At 33.7% G+C, this 22740-nt stretch overlaps 1 protein-coding gene, 1 non-coding gene and 1 pseudogene across 3 annotated transcripts; 1 reads left to right on the top strand and 2 right to left on the bottom strand.

The window, feature by feature from the left end:
* Nucleotides 1-512: 512 nt before the first annotated feature.
* Nucleotides 513-4404, bottom strand: LOC111992375 (protein NRT1/ PTR FAMILY 2.10-like; annotated as a pseudogene).
* Nucleotides 4405-6814: 2410 nt separating this feature from the next.
* On the bottom strand, nt 6815-12079 carry LOC111992381 (uncharacterized). Of its 2 annotated transcripts, none has more exons than XM_024024249.2 (10): nt 11786-12079; nt 11617-11678; nt 10896-11039; nt 10421-10531; nt 10016-10220; nt 9233-9291; nt 8034-8086; nt 7716-7938; nt 7420-7528; nt 6815-7292 (listed from the first exon to the last, which is right to left on the bottom strand). In XM_024024249.2, exons 1-10 carry the CDS (start codon nt 12009-12011, stop codon nt 7030-7032), a joined length of 1455 nt encoding a protein of 484 aa, XP_023880017.1. In that variant the 5' UTR covers nt 12012-12079; the 3' UTR covers nt 6815-7029. The 2 variants fall into 2 exon arrangements, with proteins under 2 accessions (XP_023880017.1, XP_023880019.1); XM_024024251.2 differs by having other exon boundaries at nt 11617-11701; nt 11786-11897.
* Nucleotides 12080-12137: 58 nt separating this feature from the next.
* On the top strand, nt 12138-12210 carry TRNAA-AGC (transfer RNA alanine (anticodon AGC)). The gene has a single exon. It is a non-coding gene; the product is annotated as a tRNA-Ala (tRNA).
* Nucleotides 12211-22740: the final 10530 nt, after the last annotated feature.

The raw sequence follows: 22740 nt of genomic DNA, 5'->3' as shown, positions 1-22740 counted from the left end.
TCATGTTGCCGAAATCTCTCTCATTTTTTTACTATTCTCTCTCATATTTAGGCAATTGTATTGCTACAATTGCAAAAAAAAATTTCTCTCCTAATTGGGGCAATGGTATTGCTACAATATTTCTCTCTCCTCCCTCCAGTCACATCATTTTTTTCTCCTCTCTCCTACTTTTTCTCACAATTTCAACAACATTATTACTAAAATTCATGTATATCCTCACACGCCTAAATAACTTTAAATAGTACACATATCACAAATAAACTCATATTTAAGCAAAATTAGCTAAAATACTCTTACTCTTCTCCTCTAATATTTGTGTCAAAAGACTCAAAACCTTTCCCTCGTACAAATTTAAATTTTGCAAATGGGGTTGTGTGTAACATATTAATTTTCAATACTCTATATGGAGCACCTCCTAATTAATTTGTTAAACACAGATAAAAGAGCAAACTTAATTGATATTCATATAATAAAACACAACATCAAAAGGTATTTGTAGAGAAAATCTGGCAAATCCTTATTCTAGTCATATTAGAACCAGTTTTCTTGTCCTGCCAACTAAGTAGTACTCTCTTACAAGTGCAGCTTTACAAAGGCTTGGGTTTTATAATATTTGGATCCAAACACATTTAACATTGGGCCCATGGTAGATCCAACACTTACTATATACAAATCGACCTTCCTATATTTTCATACATATATCCCTCATTCAAAAAGATGCTTCTCAGACTGCTTTGTTAATTTCCAAGGCCAACTGATCAGTTGGGAGCTTAATTTCACCATCACCTTTATATCTGTACCACTTAGCACAAACCAAGAAGAACCCAAAGTTCAAGACCCCTAAAGCAGCAACCATGTGATAAAAATAATCTAGTTTCCCTTTGTTAAGATCCTGTGACAGCCATTTTCCAGTCGGAGCTCTTGCTGTGATCCTGTTAACTATGGAAATTAGAAAAGCACTTAGATAGTTTGAGAAAGCCTGGCCACAAAAGAATATTGATCCGCAATGCTCCTCATGTTCTCTGGGAATTCCTTACAGAGAAACTCAACTTGGCCAATGGCACAAAAAGCCTCACTCAGTCCAGTAAGTACTAGTTGAGGGATTAACCATAAGCCAGACATGGATGATATAGCACCACTTTCTGGAGCAACTCCTAGTGTTGGTCTTGTAAGAGCTAAGTTTCTTCTCTTCTCTTCAACCAAACCAGAAACAAGCATAGTCAAAACTGAAAGAACGATTCCAATGCCCATTCGTTGAAGAAGAGTGATACCACCTTCTTTGCCAGTGAGCTTTTGAAGAGAAGGAACAAGAACTTTGTCGTAGATTGGAATCCACAAGGAAACAGTTCGCATGGTAAAGACTGCATAAGATGCTGCAGGAACCTTAAAGTTGCTATTGCCAAGGCGTCTATCTGATTGAAGGGCTTGGAAAACTGCATAACTATTTTGAGACATAATAACGGAAAAAATTATTAATGATGCCCAAACGGGAATTACTCTTGCCAAGCATTTCACTTCTTCTACTTGTTGCAAGCTGCAAAGTTTCCATGGGTTAACAGCTGATCCATTGGGATTGATTTGGTCTTCTGCTGTAATGATTGCAGCCTTGTCAAGGAACCTGAGGCCACATGATCATTTAGTTTAGACTCAAATTAATATCACATACATTTTTTCATCTTAATTGGTATTAGTAAGAAGTGTGCAATGTATTGCAAACAGCTAATTAAGTAGGAAAAAGCGAGTAAGCTTTGTATTAGGAAAAACAAAAAGGATTTTTCACTATGAATTGCGGATATTTTGAGTAATAAGATGAAGTAATTAAAAAGAAACATATTATCTAAAAAATAAATTAATAGCAAAAATATTTTTCATCTTTGAAATAGTACATGTTCTATTTTGTTTTAAAATAAAAAAGTTCAATTTTCATCTCTAAAAATTTAAAATATCGTACATTTCGTTCTTTAGTTCACCTTTGTTAAAAATCTTTTGTTAGTGTATCTAATTGAATAGAAAAAAAAAAATAATAATAAAACCTAAACTATATCTTGGAACAAAAAACAAATATAATTTATGTTTTATTTTATCCCTAAAATATTATTCAAGTTTCATTTTTGTCCTTATAACTTAGCAAAAGTGGACGGAAGAACAAAATATAAAAGTTTTAAAGGGACAAAAAATGTAACTTCTTTAAATTTGAAGGACAAAAATATAATTTTAACTATGTTTAGAAACAAAAATAATATTTTAACCAAATAAATAATGTAACTAAATGTGAATTACAATGTAGGTTATCATAATCAACTACAAACCAATTTTCATGAAATGGAAGTTATTAGTTCAAATCTCATTTTCCCTCGGTCAAATTAAACTCACACTTATAAAGGAGAAAAATATGATACAAATTTTCTTACCTAAACTGATCGGTGTAAGGTAGTTTGGAGTTCATGGAAGTGCTTGGCATATAGTTGAAAGGGTTAAATTCGAGGTTGTGAGGCAGATTTAACCGTCTCTTCTTAGATGCAGCCACCACTACTTGTGCCACAATAGCTAAGGGGCTTCCATTGGGTTTCACTTTAACATAAAGTCTCGAGCCCAAGAAAAAAAGTACACATGAAATGAACATGAGGCACGTAGGATTTGCAAACCCAATGGCCCAGCTGATGTTTGACTGCACATAGACGATGAAGGATACTGATATCATGACAGCAAATGTGAAGGTAAAATAGTACCAATTGAAGAAACTTCGCATGCTCCTCTTGCCAGACTCGGTTTCTGGATTGAATTGGTCAGCACCAAAGGCTAGGTTACATGGCCTAATGCCACCAGCTCCGATGATTAGGAGGCTGAATCCGGCTCCCAAGAAGGCCAATTGCCCAGGCATCGGACCGACACATGTGCTACTGTATTTTGTTGCACAATGTGGAGGGTGCAATTTGGAGATTGCAGCTGTTAACGTTAGTGCTATCAGCCCCTTGGAAGAAAAAGGAAATAAACGTTATTGATTGTAACATATGGTTCTGATGATCATGTTGAAAGAACATAAGACATGAATGTACATAAAATTTTAAGTGCTTCAATCTGAAATTGAAATGATACATGGAACTCCAATCTTAAAATGGTAGACACGAATTGTCCAAATTTAAAGGGATTTAGCAATTTTCAGGTTCTATTAATCAATTGCATTCAAAAGTGACTCAAAAGAAAATAAGCCTTAGATGATGACAACTAGATTTTACCTTATTAATGATAAGTTGATAATAATTACTATATGAAAACCTCTTTTTTTTTTTTTTTTGGTGGGGGATATGACAACTGTACTAGGGCAAACAATATAGGACAATATGCTTCTATTAATGGAAACAATAATGAGATAAAATTTAGTCTCATTTGGATAAATTAAAGTGGTGAGATAAAGAAAATTTTACAATCTTTCTCTAAAAATATAGGAAAATTTGAACTTTCATGAAAATGTAAAAGAAAGGGAGCCAGGGAACGAGGAAAGAAAATCAATATAGCATCTCATTTTCAGTCCTTGTGTTGAAGAATAATTGGAAGATAAATTATATTAAAGCAAACAAACAAAAATGTAAGCAGAACTAATTAATAACTTTGAATAAGTATTAGTAAGTACAAACTACTAACTTTATCAGCGCTTAAGACAATTATAGTTTTGTCTTGTTAGCTAGCATTATTGAAGTCTTGCTTGCAAAGTTGATCCATAAAGCAAATTAAAAGAGATCCACGAACCTTTGAAATTGGGAAGAATTAAATCTGACCAATAGTCTTAACTTGGACTAGAAATATTCTTCACAGATAGTATTTATTTATTTATTTTTTTTCTTTTCCTTGTTTTTCTTCTTCAATCTCAACTCCCAAGATAGAACCAGAAATTAATCCAAATGCTTTTCCACCCAAAATTACTAGGGACAACTTTTATAATAATAATAATAACTTTTTTTTTTTAATATTAGGCAAGAATGGTGATGGGGTTACCAAAAGAGAGGAGATGGAAGCAAAGGCCATGGTCTTATAACGTCCAAAGTATGAATCAGAAGGGAATGCCCCAAGCAAGGGTGTCATGTTTGAGGTTCCATTGATGATGTTAACGATTGTTGTGGCTGTCACACTCTTCATGTTGAACACAGTGGTCAAGTAAACCAGGAGGTTTGATAGACTTCCATTTGTTCCAAGCTTCTCAAATGTTTCATTTCCTGCATTTTTTTTTTTTTTGGTTATTCATGAATAAAATTATAGAAAAGAAAGAGGTGGGTGCAATGAAATACCAATAGCTCTATCACGTTTTCTTTCTTAATTACCAATGTTAAAGGCCATGACTGTAATTCCTCTATAGTTGATTACAGGCTCATCATCAAGTGAAACAGCATTCTCCTCCTCTTTCTCCATTTTGTTTCTTCAATAATTAAAAAGGAAAAAAAAGAAATGTGGCTTTCTTTAAGTTCTAAACTGTGGTTTTGGTTTTAAGGACATAATTTGTAAAGAGTAAATAGACAATAGACAATAGCTGATTAATTACAGAGAGTTTATTAGGAATGAAGAAAATACCTGAGTCAGTTAATCTCACCTAATAGGAACACACTCACTATTTACTTTCTATTTCTCTCTCTTTCTTTGTCTCACTCTTATGAAGATTTAGCCTCTCTCAAACTCTATATTTATAGTCACATGCACATGCACATTTTTACCAAGTAGTCTCACATTTCAAATTAATATATTCCATGATTTAGATTAAATATTATAAATCTAAATGATAGAGCTAGTGGTATTAATTTGGTCACACCCATCTCTTTCTTTTCTTTAATTTTATTCATGAATAAAAAAAAAATGCAGGAAATGAAACATTTGAGAAGCTTGGAACAATTGGAACTCTATCAAACCTCATGGTTTATTTGACCAGTTGACCACCGTGTTCAACATGAAGAGTGTGACAGCAGCAACAATCGTTAACATCTTCAATGGAACCTCAAACATGAAACCCTTGCTTGGGGCCTTCCTTTATTATTCTTACCTTGGACATTTTAAGACCTTGGTCTTTGCTTCCATGTCCTCTCTTTTGGTAACCCCATCACCATTCTTGCCTAATATTAAAAAAATATATATATTATCATTATTAAAAAGTTGTCCCTAGTAGTAATGGGTGGGAAAGCATTCGGATTAATTTTGGTTCTATCTTGGGAGTAAAGATTGAAGAAAAACAAGGACAAGAAAAAAAAATACTATTGAAATGGTATTTAATGTCATGTCTAAAATTTAAATGACATAGCACCATATACAATAACAGATATAAGAATATAAGTTTTAAATGACATGCCGGCTTACCAATATATATCCATGTAATGTTACAGTTACTAGCTGAGTGACATTGCTTTTTAAGTTGTAGGCAGCTGGCGACCCATGCATATGGCGAATGATGGTGAACCTGGTAGCCTAGTACCGGTGTGTGGTGCAAAACATCTTGCACATTATATGACGTTTAAGCCAATTAATGTAAAATTACCCACATTAAGAAAAGGCAAAAGGTAGAAGTGAACAAGAAGGGAATTCATACTATCCTTAACTACAAATTAACTTGACTGCTCAAATAATTTAACGTCCCAAAAAGAAAGTAATAATTCCGAAATAACTCAACGACAGCTCTTGTGGAATCACTAACAAGATAATGACTAATGAGCACCATTTATTATGATATGATAATAATATGAAAGAAGTGAAAGCATATGGGAATGGGAGTGTTTAAGGCAGATATTATCATGCATGTACGTTTTTCATGAAGAAAAACCAATGCATGCTTTTTACAAACCAGTGTCAGAGGGAATTATTAATAAGATCCTATCAGAGGAGTGAGGAATGCTAAAAGGCCTCCTCTACTTAACTTAATGGACTTTTCTCTTCATGCAAGTGTAGTAATCTCATAGATTGGGCAGGAATGCTGAGCAAGGCCGACGTAGCTACTGTTCAGTGCTATTTTATCATATATATGGAGCTGGATTTGGGAGATCCTCAATGTTACAGTCACTAACAGTGCAGTATAAAGAGTTCTAAAACGACCAAGGTTTATGTTTTGTTTTTTGTTTAGCTAGATAGAAAGCATTCCAATTTCCTAAGTGCAAAAGTCGCATCATTAATGACTTTTTGTAAATGAAAGGTCTTTTTTGGAAGAATATCAGATACAAGAAAAAGCACCCACTATAAAATATGAGCGGTGCTTAACTAGATCTGAAAATATCAACGTGGAGCCATGTGTTTCATTCAAGATGGACTAAAAAACAAAGGGAGGATAGAAATTCATCTCACCAAGGCTTGCCTGTCTAAGGATTTCTTTTGCATCTCCAGCAAAAGTTTTGATTGTTAATTCATAGTTAAGATCTCAGTGGCCACTGGATGAAGTTTATAAAAATGAAATGACTGACGTTAATTTGTGGTTCATAGCGGAAAATTCAACTTTTTGTTGCATCACAAGCAAAAACGTCTTCTTCGGTGAAAAACAGAGAAGTCTGTCATTAATTCCAGCAGATTTGCATCTTTTTCCCTTTAAAAAAAACCATCTATTGTGATAGGATCAATTTGGGACTTAAAAGGAACCACCATCCACCAACCAATGTAAATGATCTTGTACACTTTACAAGGTGCTTGAAGATGAAGATGAAGATGGAATTAGCAACTCCACTATCAGCAAGTATGTGTGTACTCACAGCCACGCGTGTGTTTGAGAATTCTTTAAGCTCCATCAAAGAATTCAGGCATGTATGTTTTCATGACGCTGAACAGAACTATACATTTCAATGAAATGTAGATATGAGCCAGAAAATTTACCTTTTAACGTGCAGACAACCACTTTATGACATTATTCACTAAAAATTGGATAGAGTGGATGAATGTAAGGGAACCTCAAACTACAATAATCAGATGCCACCTAACAACCAATAGCCAAAACTGAACAAGTTGGTTTGGTGATGGCTTAAAGTTCTAATGTACATATAACATAACAAATGCCATGCTATAACAGACCTTTTACTGAAATGGAACCGGAACACCTTGCCTCTTGTTTACAATAGCCATTGCCAAATACCGGGTACCCATTCCTATAGGCGCCTCTTCATCAGGTCCCTCCCAGAAGGGGGCTTCACCTTCACCCACCAGACGCCAATATCCGGTTCTGAGGGACTCAGCTTGATCATCTGTGCAATTCTGAAGTAAAGCATCCACTCGGAAGTTTATCCCAAGAGAACCAAGAAACTGAGACTGAGTCATTGGGCCATGGACAGAAACATCTCCTGTAAAATGTTAAAATATTGAAATTCAGCTCAGATTCTCTGTTCCTCCTTTACTTTTTTAAGGGAGAGAGAGGGAGAGATTGAGAGAGGAAAATGTAGCTACAACAAATGCAATGGGGACATGCACCTGAAGCTTCCTCAGCGGAGTGCCGGATGGAAGCAAAATCAACATATGCACTGAGATCAGCAGATCCAGGATTATCCAGAATGTCGACAAACTTATGTTTTCGAATTGCCTGCAGATAATGTTATATTGGGAAAACTAATAAGAGGGGAGAAAAAACAAGAAAAGAGTATATCTCAGCAAAAACATCCAAACATTTTATGGTAAACTAAATAAATGCTGATGGACCAAACATGAAGAATTCATCCTCTGATATTATGGAAACAGTACAATAAAAATAAAACAGCAAGGTAACAGACCTGCAGACTATCTGCGACTACTCCATTCAATCCATAATCAATTATAAGAGCCCCACCTCCATCAGAGCTTATTCTATTGGCAATGGTTTGGGTCAACTCCATTGCCTTGGGGCAAACCTCAATGTGATCAAGCTTTGCTATCTCTTCAGTCGCAGCCCACTTGCAGCGCTTCATCAGGAACAGAGTTGCAGGTGTAGGCTGAGGAGATAGAACAAAACGAAACCTGACCGATATTATGTAAAGAGTATCAAATAAATAATTTGTTTAGCAATTGCATCTGCACAGAGGCTAATGTCAGATAAAGTTCTAGATCATTACGATGAATCTTCTGCCACATCAACCATCTTCTCACACCAGCCCCGAGATGCCTTCTGTAGTTGAAGATAAATCCAGGATGAGAAAGTAGTTGAAGTATGCCCATGCAAACAACAAGATACAACAGAGTTACTAGTATTAAACCTAATGGGCATAATGAAAAAAAAATTCTGTAAACCTTCAAAACCATAATTTTTTTTTTTTTTGGCAGCTGCTTGAGAGGCTATCACAGTACTTCACCTAGAGTCAACAGGTGGCATCTCATTTGATTTCAAAGAAGTGCGTAAGCATAGATTTCTTTTTTGGCTGGCTAGATAGTTGCTTTTTTTTTTCTTTTTTTTTTTTTCCCTCTTTTCTTTATTAGTAAGTTACACATGCATCCAATGCGTCATGAGACTCATGAGCCCACGACTTCACCCTACACCTTGTTCTCATAATGGAATGAGATGCCATTTGAGCTAGAGCTATGGTTAGCTGGTTCCTTTCTTATGGTTCCAGTTTGTATTTTACTAGCAGCTTCACTTTACTTGCTGTAAATTAACAGCTAGTTTGTACCCTACACAAAGGAACTCATTCATCCAAAACATATACCATAGAGATGGGAATCTTAGCCTAGGAAACATATATAAATGGTCAAAGTCAAATACACATGAATGTATATCCCTTGATTTCTTCCTTATTTGGAAACTAGTTTGGAGGTTGTATAACATTCCTCACATTTTCACTTCATCTAAAGTGGGGGGACTACTGGGGGCATAAACCACATTATTGTCTTAGTTTTGCAGGGTGAAGTTTATGTGCTAGTAAGCTATCATCATAAATTTTGAACTATCTATTATGATTAACTATTTCTTTTAACTTATTACACAGATGACATAATGGCTCATTGTTTATGAGCCATAAGGAACAATCTTGTATGAAATATAATAACAGCCACTAAATAAACAAGATTAAAGCAGAAATATGGTACAACATGTGACTAAACTAGACTACAAAAAGTCAAGGAACAGCTAAGGTTTCATAGAATTATGATACAACACTTGAATATCCAATATTAACCTAGGAATTTGATTAAACCTCTATCTCTTCCATTTTCATACAAATAACAGTTTGCATAAGTTTCCTGTCATTGATGGTAATTATATATAATATAACAAGAGACACAACTATCATCCAGAACAACTCAAATTAATAAGACAAACCTGAAATTGATGAACTGGTAAAGCATCATAAAACTCATGGGCAATGATGATTGTAGGCACTGGAATTTGAGGAAGTAGAGGAAAAGTTGGTCAGGAAGATAGGAAAACAAACCATCACATTGACTCTTAAAAATACAGGAAAACAGGACACAGTTTGGTAATATCCCTCAGAGTCAAAATCAGAATTGATAATGAAGAAATGCATTAGGCCACACAATTATAAAGCCTGGTCAACAGAGAAACTTCTCCAATATGATAATACATTCAGCATTTCATAAATATTAGACATGGAAACTCGAAATCTCTATCAAATTGAATTGCTTGTAGAATATAACAATAGCATCATTCCTGTCAAATCAGGCATTCTGCTTGCCAATCACAGCTGATTTGCAGAATTGTAAATAAAACATCTGCCTCCAAAGAACTGACATCAAACATCTAATAGTCTCTTTGCCTAGTATGATTGCAATTGCAGCACAAAACCTTTAAAAAGGAAAACATGAGGTAATGTAAGAAACAAGTGATTCATAGGATGATACCCTGAACATCTGGTTCATGTCCTCAAATATCATCCTATGAGATTACAGAACAAAAGTTTTGTCTAGGGATAGAAAATTAATATCTACTATCTAGAGAGATAAAAAGAGAGAACAGCTTAGAGATATTTTTACCCAATTTTCAGAACACATACAAACATTAATCACACACACACACACATATAAGAATTTATCTATTGACTTGAACACTATTGTGTGTGTCTGCTTGTTTTAGATATTTTCATACATCCTGAAGGAACCTGCTCCAGTGCAGCATGCCATGTCACAGGAGTCCCAGTCAATGTGCTGACACTCCTTTTGTTATCCTTGTCATCGGTATTATCTTCATCCTTGCATTTCAAGTTGCTGTGCTGAAGCTTCTGCAGTGTTGGGCTACATTCCACCATATGTATTTGTAATGATTCAGTGAAGTTCTTAAATTTGGAGGCACCCTACAATAAAAGCTACAGTTCTTCAACCTAAAACTTGAACCCATGCCATATGCTCATTAATTAAACAACAAGAAGAAGAACAAAAATCCAAGAAAGATGAAGGAATGTGAAGACAAACTAATGTATTCACTTGAACATTAATGATTAATCAAAAAACAAAAATCCAAGAAAGAAGCATGTCAAGGAATGTGGTCACTTACACGAAGAAGATCAACCATCAGAGTTCCTCGTCCTGGACCCAGCTCAACAAGGTTAACTTTATTTGGTTGTCCCATTTGCTCCCACAGGCACATGGCCCAAACACCAACCATCTGAAGTTACATAAGCAGGACATGAGAAATCATTCTTCTTGATTGCAGATCTTCAAAAATGAAAGCAACTCAGATAATAATGTTCTTTTTCCTAGAAATGAAAGCCTTCTTCTTCCGTACTTTGTTGGATTGGAGTGCTGCTTTTCTGTCTCCCCCTTGTTTTTCTCTCTTGCACTTGTTTGATTATTGTATTTTGAATTGACTGTACTTCTCTCCTAGTACACCGCTGGTGTACTAGGTTTGCTTTTTTCTAATAAAATTTTTCGTAACTTATCCCCAAAAAAAAAAATGTTCTTTTTCCTAATCTGTCCTAGAAAATTGAGAGGAGATATGAGTGACTGGAAGTTCAATAGTAAAAACTTACCTCCCCAAACATTTGGCTTACTTCAGGGGAGGTTATAAAATCACCCTCTGCTCCAAACACATCCCGATTAATGTAGAAACCAGCCTTAGGATTTGTCAAAACTTCCTCCATGTACTCAGCAATCGAAATTGGCCCACCACGGAACTGAGAACACAAAAGTAACAAGGACTAAGATCACAACTACAAGCCATTCCCTTATACAAACAGAGCAATTAAGACACATTTAAATGCTAAGTGGAAACAGAAATTACAAGAGTAGCACCAACATACCAAACTCTATAATTTGAATTTATCGCGGAACCAGAAATAAAAGCAAGTGAAATTCAATTTCAAAGTGTCACAACTTTTTGATATTCAGTATCTTCTTATAACTGAATTGAACAATGACATACAAAACATAATCGAACACAAACCCCACAATCAAAATCATTAACTAATATTTTGTTCCTTTAGTTCCAATAAAAAACAAAGAAAAAGTAACCACTCTATACCTCCATTAGTTCCGAAGTGCCAAACCCATTACAATTTGTATTGAATTTCAATCAGAGACACTACCAAAAACAAAAACCCAAAAAACAAAAAAGGGTATTTTCCATAATGAGCTTGTCAATTTTCATATTGATGATAATGGCAATGTCCACACATCACACCAAAAACTGCACCGTTTTACACACAGAAAAATGCAAAACATTAAAGAGTGAAATATGAACGAATTGCGAACCTTGATAATGCCTTTGAGGTGCTTGACGAGCTCGGAGTCCGAAGAAGGCTCATGAGAATGCTCTGTCATATTCAAAATTCACCCACTACAAATACGTATGTGTATATATGTGTAAGAAAGCTAGAGAGAGAGAGAGAGAGAGAGAGTTGTTATTGAGATTGATTGTTACCAGGTGGGTTGTAGAGGCCGGAGCGGTCGACGGAGACGGTGGCTGAAGGAGGAGAAGTGGAGTGGTTTGCATTGTCCTCAACGTGTTCGATGAAAGAACTGTTGGGGCTTTGGGACGATGAAGAAGAGGAAAAGAACCGAGGTGAATGTGATGGTGCGGAGTAGCGGTAAGCATTGGAGAGTCGACGACAAGAAGTGGGAGCTTGGAGCAGTAGACGTCTCAACATTTTTGTGATTTGTGATCTCTCTCAGTCTCCTGTATGAGCTTCAGAGGGAGTGGTATAAACTGTGACTTCAAATGAATTGAAAATTATAGTAAAATTCATTACAAGGGTTCAATGAAATAATGCGATGGGGATGTAGCTCAGATGGTAGAGCGCTCGCTTAGCATGCGAGAGGTACGGGGATCGATACCCCGCATCTCCACTTTTTGTTCTTCCTAAATTGCAATTGTTTTTAATATAACGTTTGTTTTTATTTTTCCATTTCTATTAATCTGATTTTTTTATAATAAAAAAAAATTCTTTTTTTCTTACAATACATGACAAGGAAAAATCCTAGCCACTTTATTTTAAATTAACATCCATAAGCAAACATAAGAAATTAAATGAAGATGATAAAGAAGATAATTCATGATCTTGCATAATGTTTGAACTCAACAGGCTTTGTTGAAACCACTTTTTTTTTTTTTTTTTTAATTTCTTTTCCTTTTTTTTCTTACAATACATGAAAAGGAAAAATCCTAGCCACTTTATTTTAAATTAACATCATTTTCAACAGGCTTTGATGAAACCACTTTTTTTTTTTTTTTTTAATTTCTTTTCCTTTTTTTTTCTTACAATACATGAAAAGGAAAAATCCTAGCCACTTTATTTTAAATTAACGTCATTAAGCAAACATGAGAAATTAAATGAAGATGATATAGAAGATAATTCATGATCTTGCATAACATTTGAACTCAACTGGCTTTGATGAAACCGCTTTTTTTTTTTTACAATACATGAAAAGGAAAAATCCTAGCCATTTTATTTTAAATTAACATCCTTAAGCAAACATGAGAAATTAAATTAAGATGATATAGAAGATAATTCATGATCTCACGTAACGTTTGAGCTCAATAGGCTCCGATGTAACCACTCATAAGTCTATGCGCAAATGCTTGCCAAAGATGTTCAAAAATATTCATAAAATATATAAAATGAGATTAAAAAAAAAAAACCACAAAACCTCAAATATGACCAAAATATCCTCATTAATATATAAAATGACTAAAATACCCCCTCATTAACATTTGTACTACCATTAAAAATAATAATAATAATAAATAAGCTTTAATATATAGCCACCATAGTTGAAAAGGATTTTTTTTGAAAATAACTATAAAACCCAAACTATTTTATTAGTTAACTAAGGTTTGAAACTAATTTGGTATTTAACGATTCTAGTTCTCTAAACTCGATTTTACTGTAGCAAATCGAGTTTAAGCCACTCGATTTTTGTTTTTAAATTTATTGTTCACCATCTTCTTCCTTCTTTTTTTTTCTTCTTCCCTTCTTTCTCCATTTCAGGTCCTGTTCACCATCTTGTTTTCTGGGTTTCTACATTGGTGTTTTCTAGGCTGTGTTGTTGTGTTTCTGCGTTGGTTTCTGGGTTGCATAGCTGTGATTTCTGGGTTTCTAAGTTGGTGCTTTCTGGGTTTCTGCGTTGCTGTTTTCTGGGCTGCGTTGCTGTGCTTTTTTCCTGCTTGGAAGAAGATGGTGAACAGGACCTGAAATGGAGAAAGAAGGGAAGAAAAAAGAAGGGGAAAAAAAAAATGAAGGAAGAAGATGGTGAACAGTAAATTTAAAAACAGAAATCGAGTGGCTTAAACTCGATTTGTTACAGTGAAATCGAGTTTAGAAGACTCGAATCATTAAATACCAAATTAGTTTTAAACCTTGGTTAACTAATAAAATAGTTTGTGTTTTATAGTTATTTTCTAAAAAATCCTAGTTGAAAAGGTCCTAGACTCTTTAGTGCATTCTAGTGAATGTGAAGTGACAAGAAAAATATAACAAGATTGGTATGTAAGTCTGTTTATCACGAGCTATTTTATTTAGTTTTTTAACTTATTTAGTTTATATAAATTTTTTTAAAACCTCACTTTTTCAAGTATAAGTATACTTTTTGAACTCACTTTCAAAATAATAATAATAATAATAAATGAAAGACCAAATAAACCGAAATTCGATGGTAACATCCCACCATGCTCCATAGCCGATGTTCACCATAGCTCACTCTAGCAACACTAACCCGATGATAGCCCTTTCTCTTGTTGGTGGCTTCACTCAACTATCAGTAATTTTAATATAGACTTAGGTCGCCCCCTCCAAAATCCTACCACAAAGCCGCAACTCATATGATCCCATACTAATGAGCTACATCTAATTCCTCGACATGGTGGTTGGCTCTGATACCAAATATTAAGAACCCATAAATAAAATTCACCCTTAAAAACCAACTTGCAAAGGGAGAGTGTCCAAGAATTTATAAACACATGGCTAATCTTACACTTAATCCATGTGGGACATTAGAATCATAACATTCTTGCCCTAACAGGGATACAAGAAAGCTCAAGATATGAACCTAACTATAATACTGATTTTTTATTGTATGGCCTACACTTCACCTAATGGATTCGATATTGGTCCTTCATTTTTTTATTCTATCATTGTTAAAATGGTTCTTATAACTTATGCTACCTTTTATTGGTAAGGATATACTTTCACAAACACCTCCTTCCTTTGGAGGCACTGAGGCGGTTAGCATAGAGTATCCAAAGAACAGGGCAGAGCAAGCTCCAACTGAAATCATTCTCATTCTCCTTACTCACGAGAAAATACACCATGTACTCGATGTATGTTTCTTCTCTCTTACATGAGGCGGACCTCACATGTGTGGGGTCCACTTCCATTTGAGAGGGAGGATACATGCACTAGATGCATGGTATTCTTCTCCATACCCACAACTGCTATATGGGGTATGTGAAACTCATTTCTATTAAATCCTTGACTATCATATTAACTTTCATTGGCCAATATCTAAACTCACAAACATATTCTCTTTCATGATATCTTTGGTAAGGGTACGTTTGATACACTGTAATAGCTCCTGTAATGTAATAGTTATTCATGTGTAATATCAATTTGGTCATTTGGTTGCATCTTTATTACATGGATTAGTTATTACATTGGAATAACCATTCTTTAAATTGAAGAATAGCTATTCCTCTTTAAAATTGATGTAATAGCTATTCCTTAGTGTATATAATAGGTTTTAAAATTAATATATTTCCAAAAATATAAAGTTTCTTTATACATCATCTTTTATAAGTTTTCCATATGTAACAATCAAACTTATGAATAAGAATAATTATTCCATTACAATGTCTTCTATTACCTGTAATAAAGATTACTATTCCTAATGTAATCTACATTCAGTATACCAAACGTACCCTAAATGTTTAAGTTCATTGGGCGTCGAGGCAGTTAGCATAGAGTATCTAAAGAACAGGGCAGTGCACAAATCCAACTGAAATCATTCTCATTCTCCTTACTCATGAGAAAATACACCATGTATCCGGTGCATATTTCTTCTTAAGTTCATAACTAATACACACTTAAAGACAATATTTTAAGAAAACCTTAAAACAGCTATTAGAAAAATTAAGGATTGCATATTAGATTAATTTATCTATTATAAATTTTATCCCAACATAAAACTTGAAAAATATTATACAAGTTGAAGTTCAAATCAAAATTATATACAAACCACCATGATGTTTCCAGCTGTCGTCTCAAATGTATCAATTGTCTTCAATTGATTATCAAAAAAATTGTCTTCAATTATATCGTATAACTCGGCAAATCAATGGGTCTTAAGTCAATTCTATTAAAGTTTTACTGTTTTGACTCAATAATTTAGTAGTTTCCATCAACATGTTTAAGCAGTGCAAATTTCCTTGATACAAAAGATACGAAATAATTAAATTGATAAATCATACCTCTGAAGCATTTACCACATACACCTCTCGAGACTCACACTGACCAGATCAGAAAATAATTTGAGGGGGAGGATTGAAAATAATAGTTAGGTTGAAGTTGCATCTAGTGAAACTCTAAATAATTTTATACCACCTAGCTAATATGTAGCTTTAAGTAATGTTATATCACCTAATGTAACTCTAAGCAATATTATTAAATTCATATTTTGAAAACTTCATCGTTGAATTATATGTTCTTTATATTCTTAACATGCATGTCAATTGGATTATTTAATCCGTTTGGCCCGCCTCGCCCCTTTTCCATCTCTAGCTCAAGACTCATGCTTTTCGATGTGGAGCATTTAAAATTCCCTTCTAGGAACTTAATCTCCCCCTTCTATCCTTTTTAATATTATTAGAGTAATGCTATATATATAAATACAAATTGTTGATATGACAAACTTTAATTGATTCTTATTTGAGTTCATCATTAATATCATATTTTTTTTACCAATAACCATTCATTACATTCGTAGTTTGTAAAATAGTTTTAGTTTTAACATTTTCCATATTGATTTTAGGGACTTTAAAAGTTCAACCACAAGTCAAAGCCGTGTGTGGAAAGCTAAACAGCAATTCAAAACCTTCGGTAATAAGTTTATTCTATTTAGTAAATATTTTTTGTTCATATATATGTGAATAAACTACGTATTTAGTTTTCCATTGTAAAGTTGTTGCTTACAACTATATGTTTTGTTAGCTTTTATTTCGTGCCAAATTTGATTATAATTTTATTCAATCTATTGCACCATGTATTTATTGTGAGATTTCATTGTAAGGGTTGTGTGATAGAGAGAGTGGTGTGAAGTCTCAAGCATTTGAAGACTGAAGAAAGTTTCGCAAGTATCTTGCGACTTAGCATCTCGCGAAGTATATCATGTGCCTTGCATATGCTGGAATACGAAGAGTCAGTCCAGATGGAGACAGCTGTGTCTCGCGAGTATCTCGCAGGTAAGGCCTTCCCGTGAGACACCTGCGAGACATTCTGTTCTGCCAGCCTGTCCAGTCTGATATACACTTTTTGTGCTTACACTATTTATACCCACATTACCCACAAATGTAAAGGAGAGCTTTTGAGAGAAAACTCTAGCCAAACACCTTGAGAGTTAGAGATTGTTATACCTACAATCCTCTACACATTTGTTTTGGGAATTTCTCATCTCCTATCTCTCCATTTCCATACCATTGAAAGGTTGATTGCCTAAACACTTACCACACCCTTTGAGAGTGTCAAGTGGAGTTTTGGTGCTGCTGGGAAGTATTGGAAGAAGCCAAAGATGGCAGATGCGACATGGAGCTTGTTGCGGGATACGGAGAGCTAGAGAAGACACGGTTCAAAAAGCTTTATTGGAGTAGGAGCTTGGAGGGCTTAGATACATCGAGTAGATTAGGCTTGGAGAGTCTCTTGCTAACCCATGTATCCTAACTGATTGTTTAGTGGATCGATTTCCGCTTGGAGGGCGGCGGAGAGGTTTTTCGCCGAGTTCTTCGATTTTCTCTTGATAACACGTCTCAGTGTTATTTGTGTTTGTATCTCTCTTTCCTACTCTTGTTCATTTTATTTTTACTGCCGTGTTACTTTAAATATGGATTAGAGTAGTTATCTTGCTTATACACTTGTGTTTACACTATTCCACACTTAGTATTAAGTTAGTGTAAAATCAACCAAGTTGTTTCTTTAATTTAGGGGTCTAAACAGTTCTTATGTTTTCGACACATTTTCGAGCTTTCATCCTTTACACCATATTTTAATTTAGTCTTTAACTTTCCAATTGTTTTAATTTGGTCCATAACCTTTCAGTGCCATGTCAATTTAACCCCTGCCATTATCTTTTGGATGAAAATTACTGAAGTGACAAATGGTTAAAATAAAAAATTAGTTTATTATTGCATCAACGGAAACTAATTTTTTATTTTGGCCACTTGCCATGCTAGTAATTTTCACTCAATACATAACGTTAGAGATTAAATTGACACAACACTCAAAAGATATGGACTAAATTGACACAATTGAAAGGATAGAGAACAAATTGAAATATTGTATAAAGAATAGGAACCAAATATATAGTTTACTATATATATATATATATATTTTAATAAAAGAAAAAGAAAAGAGTAATGATGGCACTCACTCCTTTCACCTTTGTGTCAAAACCTGTGGTACCCCTGAATTTTTAGTGTAAATCTCAACCATTAACATTAACACGGTGTTGTTTTAATTTTGACCGTTAATTTAAGTATAATATGAACCTGTTTACGGGTAGAACAGGTTAGTTTATAAAATGCAAAAAAAGAAAAGAAAAGTTATTCATCCTAAAATCGTTTTGAATTTTTTTTTAAGGTAGGAATCAAAAGAAACCCTAATTTCTCTACCACTGTTTTGTCCCTACCCCCACCCCCACCCCCCACCCCCCTTCTTTTTTTGTTGATTTTTGAGAGATTTATGGAATTTCATTGCACTCCCTTTTATTTTAAATATATGGGGATGAAAGACTGTGTTAAGTAGTTTGTTATTGTAGCACCAATAGTTGGAGCTTAGGGATTTTGTTGTTTGTTGATGCTGCCTTTCCCTTGTGAGGCCTTGTTGGTCGTTGTATCTGGATTCGGGGCTTTGTCCTATGTTTGCTGGTTTTTCCAGATTGGTTATTAAATGATTCTTGATTATCAAGAAAAAAAAAGGGTGAGTGAGATTGGAAAATCAGAGGCGATGGAATGCGTTAATATTGTATTGATAACATATTGCTTTTGAGTAAGAATACTGACTGCAAATCAAAATTTCCTTCAATAAACTTTTATACGTTGAGTTCAAATTACATAATGTTGTAACTTTAAGCAAAGTTACATCACTCAATTTTTTTAAATAAATTTTGACAAATTCAACATTGGATTTACATTATTTTTGCTTATTCTCTATATTTGCAATAATTTAAGGTGATCTAAGATCGATAGCCATCCCATCAATTAATTATTTAAATTCATGTTTTTGTAGTTTAAAATAATACATAAAAGATGAGTTCATGAATCAAAAAGTGATTAATCCAATTGACATGCATGTTAANACTAAAATCCTTCTGTTGCTAGCTCAGGCCTTTCGATCTAAATCATCCGATCACATCTGAAGTCTTTGAATTGAGGACTGAGGTATAGTTTCTCTTTCTTATTTGATTTTCAGATGCATTTTTTTGAGGTATACTTCTATTTTGTATAAGACTGCCTGAGGCTGTTGGGTGCTAGGTCTGTTTCTATTCTACTTGAGTTGCTGGTCATTAGGACATGAAGTAGTAGTTTGTTGTTGTTGTTGTTGTTGTTGTTGTTGTAATAAGATCTGTTTTGTTTTTAGTGGGTGGTCTTATCTAATAAGACGTGTGTGTGGCCATCTTCTTGTCTGGCTGGGCTTCTTAGTGGGCTTGGTTTAATAATATATTATATATATATATATATGTAAACGCAAGTTATTGGTAATATAATGAATAAGTCTTTATTTATGCAAGTTGAGATTGCTAAAAACTTGTTATTGTTTGGTGAAACTACAACAATACTTTTTATATAAATCAAGTTTTATTGCTCTACACTTGAAAGTTATTTTTTATTCTAATTTTTATAAATATATTGATTAATTAGAAATGTCTACTAGAAAATGTGCATCTGGATATGAAAAACTTAAAATTAATAAAATCATATCTAAGATCTACAATGTCCCAAGAAAGATTAAGCGGATTAGCTATATTATAGATTGAAAAGGAGATGTTAGAAGAACTTGAATACATAAATTTAATCAGTCAATTTGCATCTAAAAAGGCAAGAAAAATAGATTTTAAGTGAAATATATTATAATATGAAAATATTAAATAAATATTAATTTAATTAATACATGAATATAAAAAGACCCCATTTTAGTGCTTGTCTTAGGCCCCAAAATGTTTAGGGCTAGTCTTGCTTTGCACTGAGAGATGTGTTCAACTTGACCCACAACGGACGAATCCTCCTTTGAAATACCCAGATGATTCCAGCAGACCCATAAAATTGAGAGGTTTTCAGCTCACCTTCTTCAATGGTCTCCTTCTTCCTTAGTTTTGAGTGGGAGAAAAAGTGTGAGAGCGTTTTTGAGAAGAGAAGGTGTTTGATCTGTTTTGTGCTTTGATTTTGGCATATAAGATGTTAGTCTAATGGCAAGTGGGGAGGTGGGTTACAGAGTACTAACGAAAAGAACTATAGGTGGGTAAAGTGTCAAAAATCAAACCATCGGTACGTAAGTTGAATTTTGGGCAAAACATAGATGGGTAAGTTGTAATTTGCCATAATAAATAAAAAAGTAAGTATAATTTTATAATTTTACATTTGAGCCACTCTTCCAAAAATCATAGCCCTCCTCTATAGTAAATTTACATTAATTTTATTGTAAAAACATTTGCATTAGTTGCAAAATAGTATAAGATTCCAAATTTTCCTAATCAATCCCAAAATTCACCTACATCAATATATACATTATTGTGCAAAAATAAATTCATGCTATAATAACTATGTAAATTTACACATTAATATAGCTATACAAATGAATATTTTAGTAAATCTTTAGATCAAGGGTAGTGATTTTTGGTTGAGAAAGAGAGAGATGTGATTTGAGATGATAAAAAAAAAAATGATATTCTAATGAACGTAGTGTGAAATAGATAATCTAATGTCGAGTGTTTTGAAAAATAAGTATTAAAAAAAAAGGTTTTTACGATAAAACAAACAAAAAATTTTGGACAAGCTAATGTGAAATTGCAAATGGTCTAATGTAGTAAAAAATAATAGTGTTTTGTGTTTTTGTCTTTGTTAATATAGATGATTACATTGTAATGTATTATGAAATAATGATTTTATATCTTTGTTTTTATTTTATTTTTCTTTTATGAGATCGTTTGTTTTTATTATTATTTATGAGAGCATTCTTTTATTTTCTTTCATAATCACATGTAAATATGTAATAATAGCCATGATAAAAGTGAAATAGCAATGTGAACATCGACTAACTGCATCATTTTATAATATGCACAATAAGAGACAAAGGGGCTTCTTATTGAGTTATTGTGATATATAAAGTGAGGCGAACTCCCCCCCCCCCCCCCTCTTTCTCTTTTTTTCTTACTATCCTAAAGGGAGTTGAGGTGGTTTTTTTTCCTTATGTTAGTATTTAAGCCAAATTAGAGGGACGACTAAGGGTGGCAATTCATGTTCATGTATTGGGTTCGTCTCATATAAATATATAATAATAGCCACAATAAAAGTGAAATAGCAATGTGAACATCGACTAGCTGCATCATTTTATAATATGCACAATAAGAGACAAAGGGGCTCCTTATTGAGTTATTGTGATATATAAAAGTGAGGAGAACTTCTCCCCCTCCCCCCCCCCCCCCCCTCCTCTTTTTTTTTTACTATCCTAAAGGGAGTTGAGGTGGTTTTTTCCTTATGTTAGTATTTTAGTCAAGTAAGGGGCATGACTAGGGGTAGCAATTTGTGTTGATGTGTTGGGTTCGTCTTATGTCAATTAATGAGTATTCGACTATATGGATCAATACTAAACCGATATGTTTATTAAACAGGTTAGGATTCCTTAATCCTAACACTATATTGTTTATTAAACAAATCAATTGTGTTGGCCCGTTTATCATATATTATTAAAGTGAAAAAATATAAATTTTAGTATTAATTCAATTGATTTGAATTATGAAAAAAAAAATAAAGAGTTAAATATATATATATATATATATCAAATTCAAAACTAACAAAGTAACTGCATCACAAATAATTATTCAAAACTAAATCATATTTCAATATCACAAATAATTAATTACAGTATGTCAAACAAAATAATCCACAATAGCTAATGTTTGATCCCAGCAATCAATTTAAGGAAAATAGATAAAGGTAAAAGTAAGGACGATGACAATTAGGCATTGGTGGCAAAGAGTTCAAAGATCAAAGTAAAGGACAATGACAACTAGGGTTTCAAGTGATAGAGAGAAGTGAAAGATAAGGGCAATGATTACTTGGCCCCGCAATAACAAAGGGTGACAGTGGCTAAGAAAATAAGATAAGGTAAGATGAGATTGAGGTTTGAGAGTTAGAGGCAGCCACGGGGCTTAGGAAAATGCAACTAGGAAAGAAAATGAATGCATATACCTAGTATTTTGAAGAGTATATTGTTAAAATGACATTTAATTTAACGGGTCAAACAAATTCCGTGAGTTAGACACAAACATGACACGTTTATTAAACGAATTAGTTTTGTCAATCCAAATATGACACAAACTTGTTAAGTCTCAACTTGTAACTTGTTAACTTCGTATTGTATTGTGTTCACGGCTCATGTCAGATTTTGCCACCCCTAGGCACGACTTAAATTGATGTCTTATTAGTTTTGCATGCATTCATGGCCTTCTCTTTTAAGACAAGAACGTATGGCTAAAATGGTTTTTTTTTTTTTATTATTTTTTTTTTATTATTTTATTTTATTTTATATATATAAGATAGAATTCTATTTTAGCCTAATCTAAGTGTATATGTGTGTGAAGCTCTCTTTTGGAGACTTGAACCCCGGCCCTTCCCCCCCCCCCCCACCCCACAAGCATTTATACTTTTGGGGTGACCATCGCACCAAGAGTTTGTGGTGGTCGTATGGCTAAAATGTTGAAACATTACAAGTGTGGTCATTTTCTATCAGTGAAGAGCGGGCTTTTAGGTGGTGGACATAGTGTGTTTTGTTCATGTAACAAACACCCATTGTTGAGTGTTTATTTGTGATCGAGAAAATCACAATTGGAGCTTTGGACGTGTAAGGAATCTTGAGATATTGTAGAACAACCTTACGGATTTGCAACACTTATTAT

Source organism: Quercus suber, unplaced genomic scaffold (assembly GCF_002906115.3).
Source record: "Quercus suber isolate HL8 unplaced genomic scaffold, Cork oak 2.0 scaffold_957, whole genome shotgun sequence".
Taxonomy (NCBI): Eukaryota; Viridiplantae; Streptophyta; class Magnoliopsida; order Fagales; family Fagaceae; genus Quercus; species Quercus suber.
This window is presented reverse-complemented; position numbering and strand designations above follow the sequence as displayed.

Excerpts from the sequence above, each read along its gene's own strand:
- LOC111992381 (XM_024024249.2), bottom strand. The coding sequence starts at position 12,011 with ATGTTGAGACGTCTACTGCTCCAAGCTCCCACTTCTTGTCGTCGACTC. Across the intron at positions 11,040-11,616 it reads ACCTCAAAGGCATTATCAAG|TTCCGTGGTGGGCCAATTTC; the intron begins GTTCGCAATTCG and ends TTGTGTTCTCAG. Across the intron at positions 7,529-7,715 it reads TAGTCGCAGATAGTCTGCAG|GCAATTCGAAAACATAAGTT; the intron begins GTCTGTTACCTT and ends CATTATCTGCAG.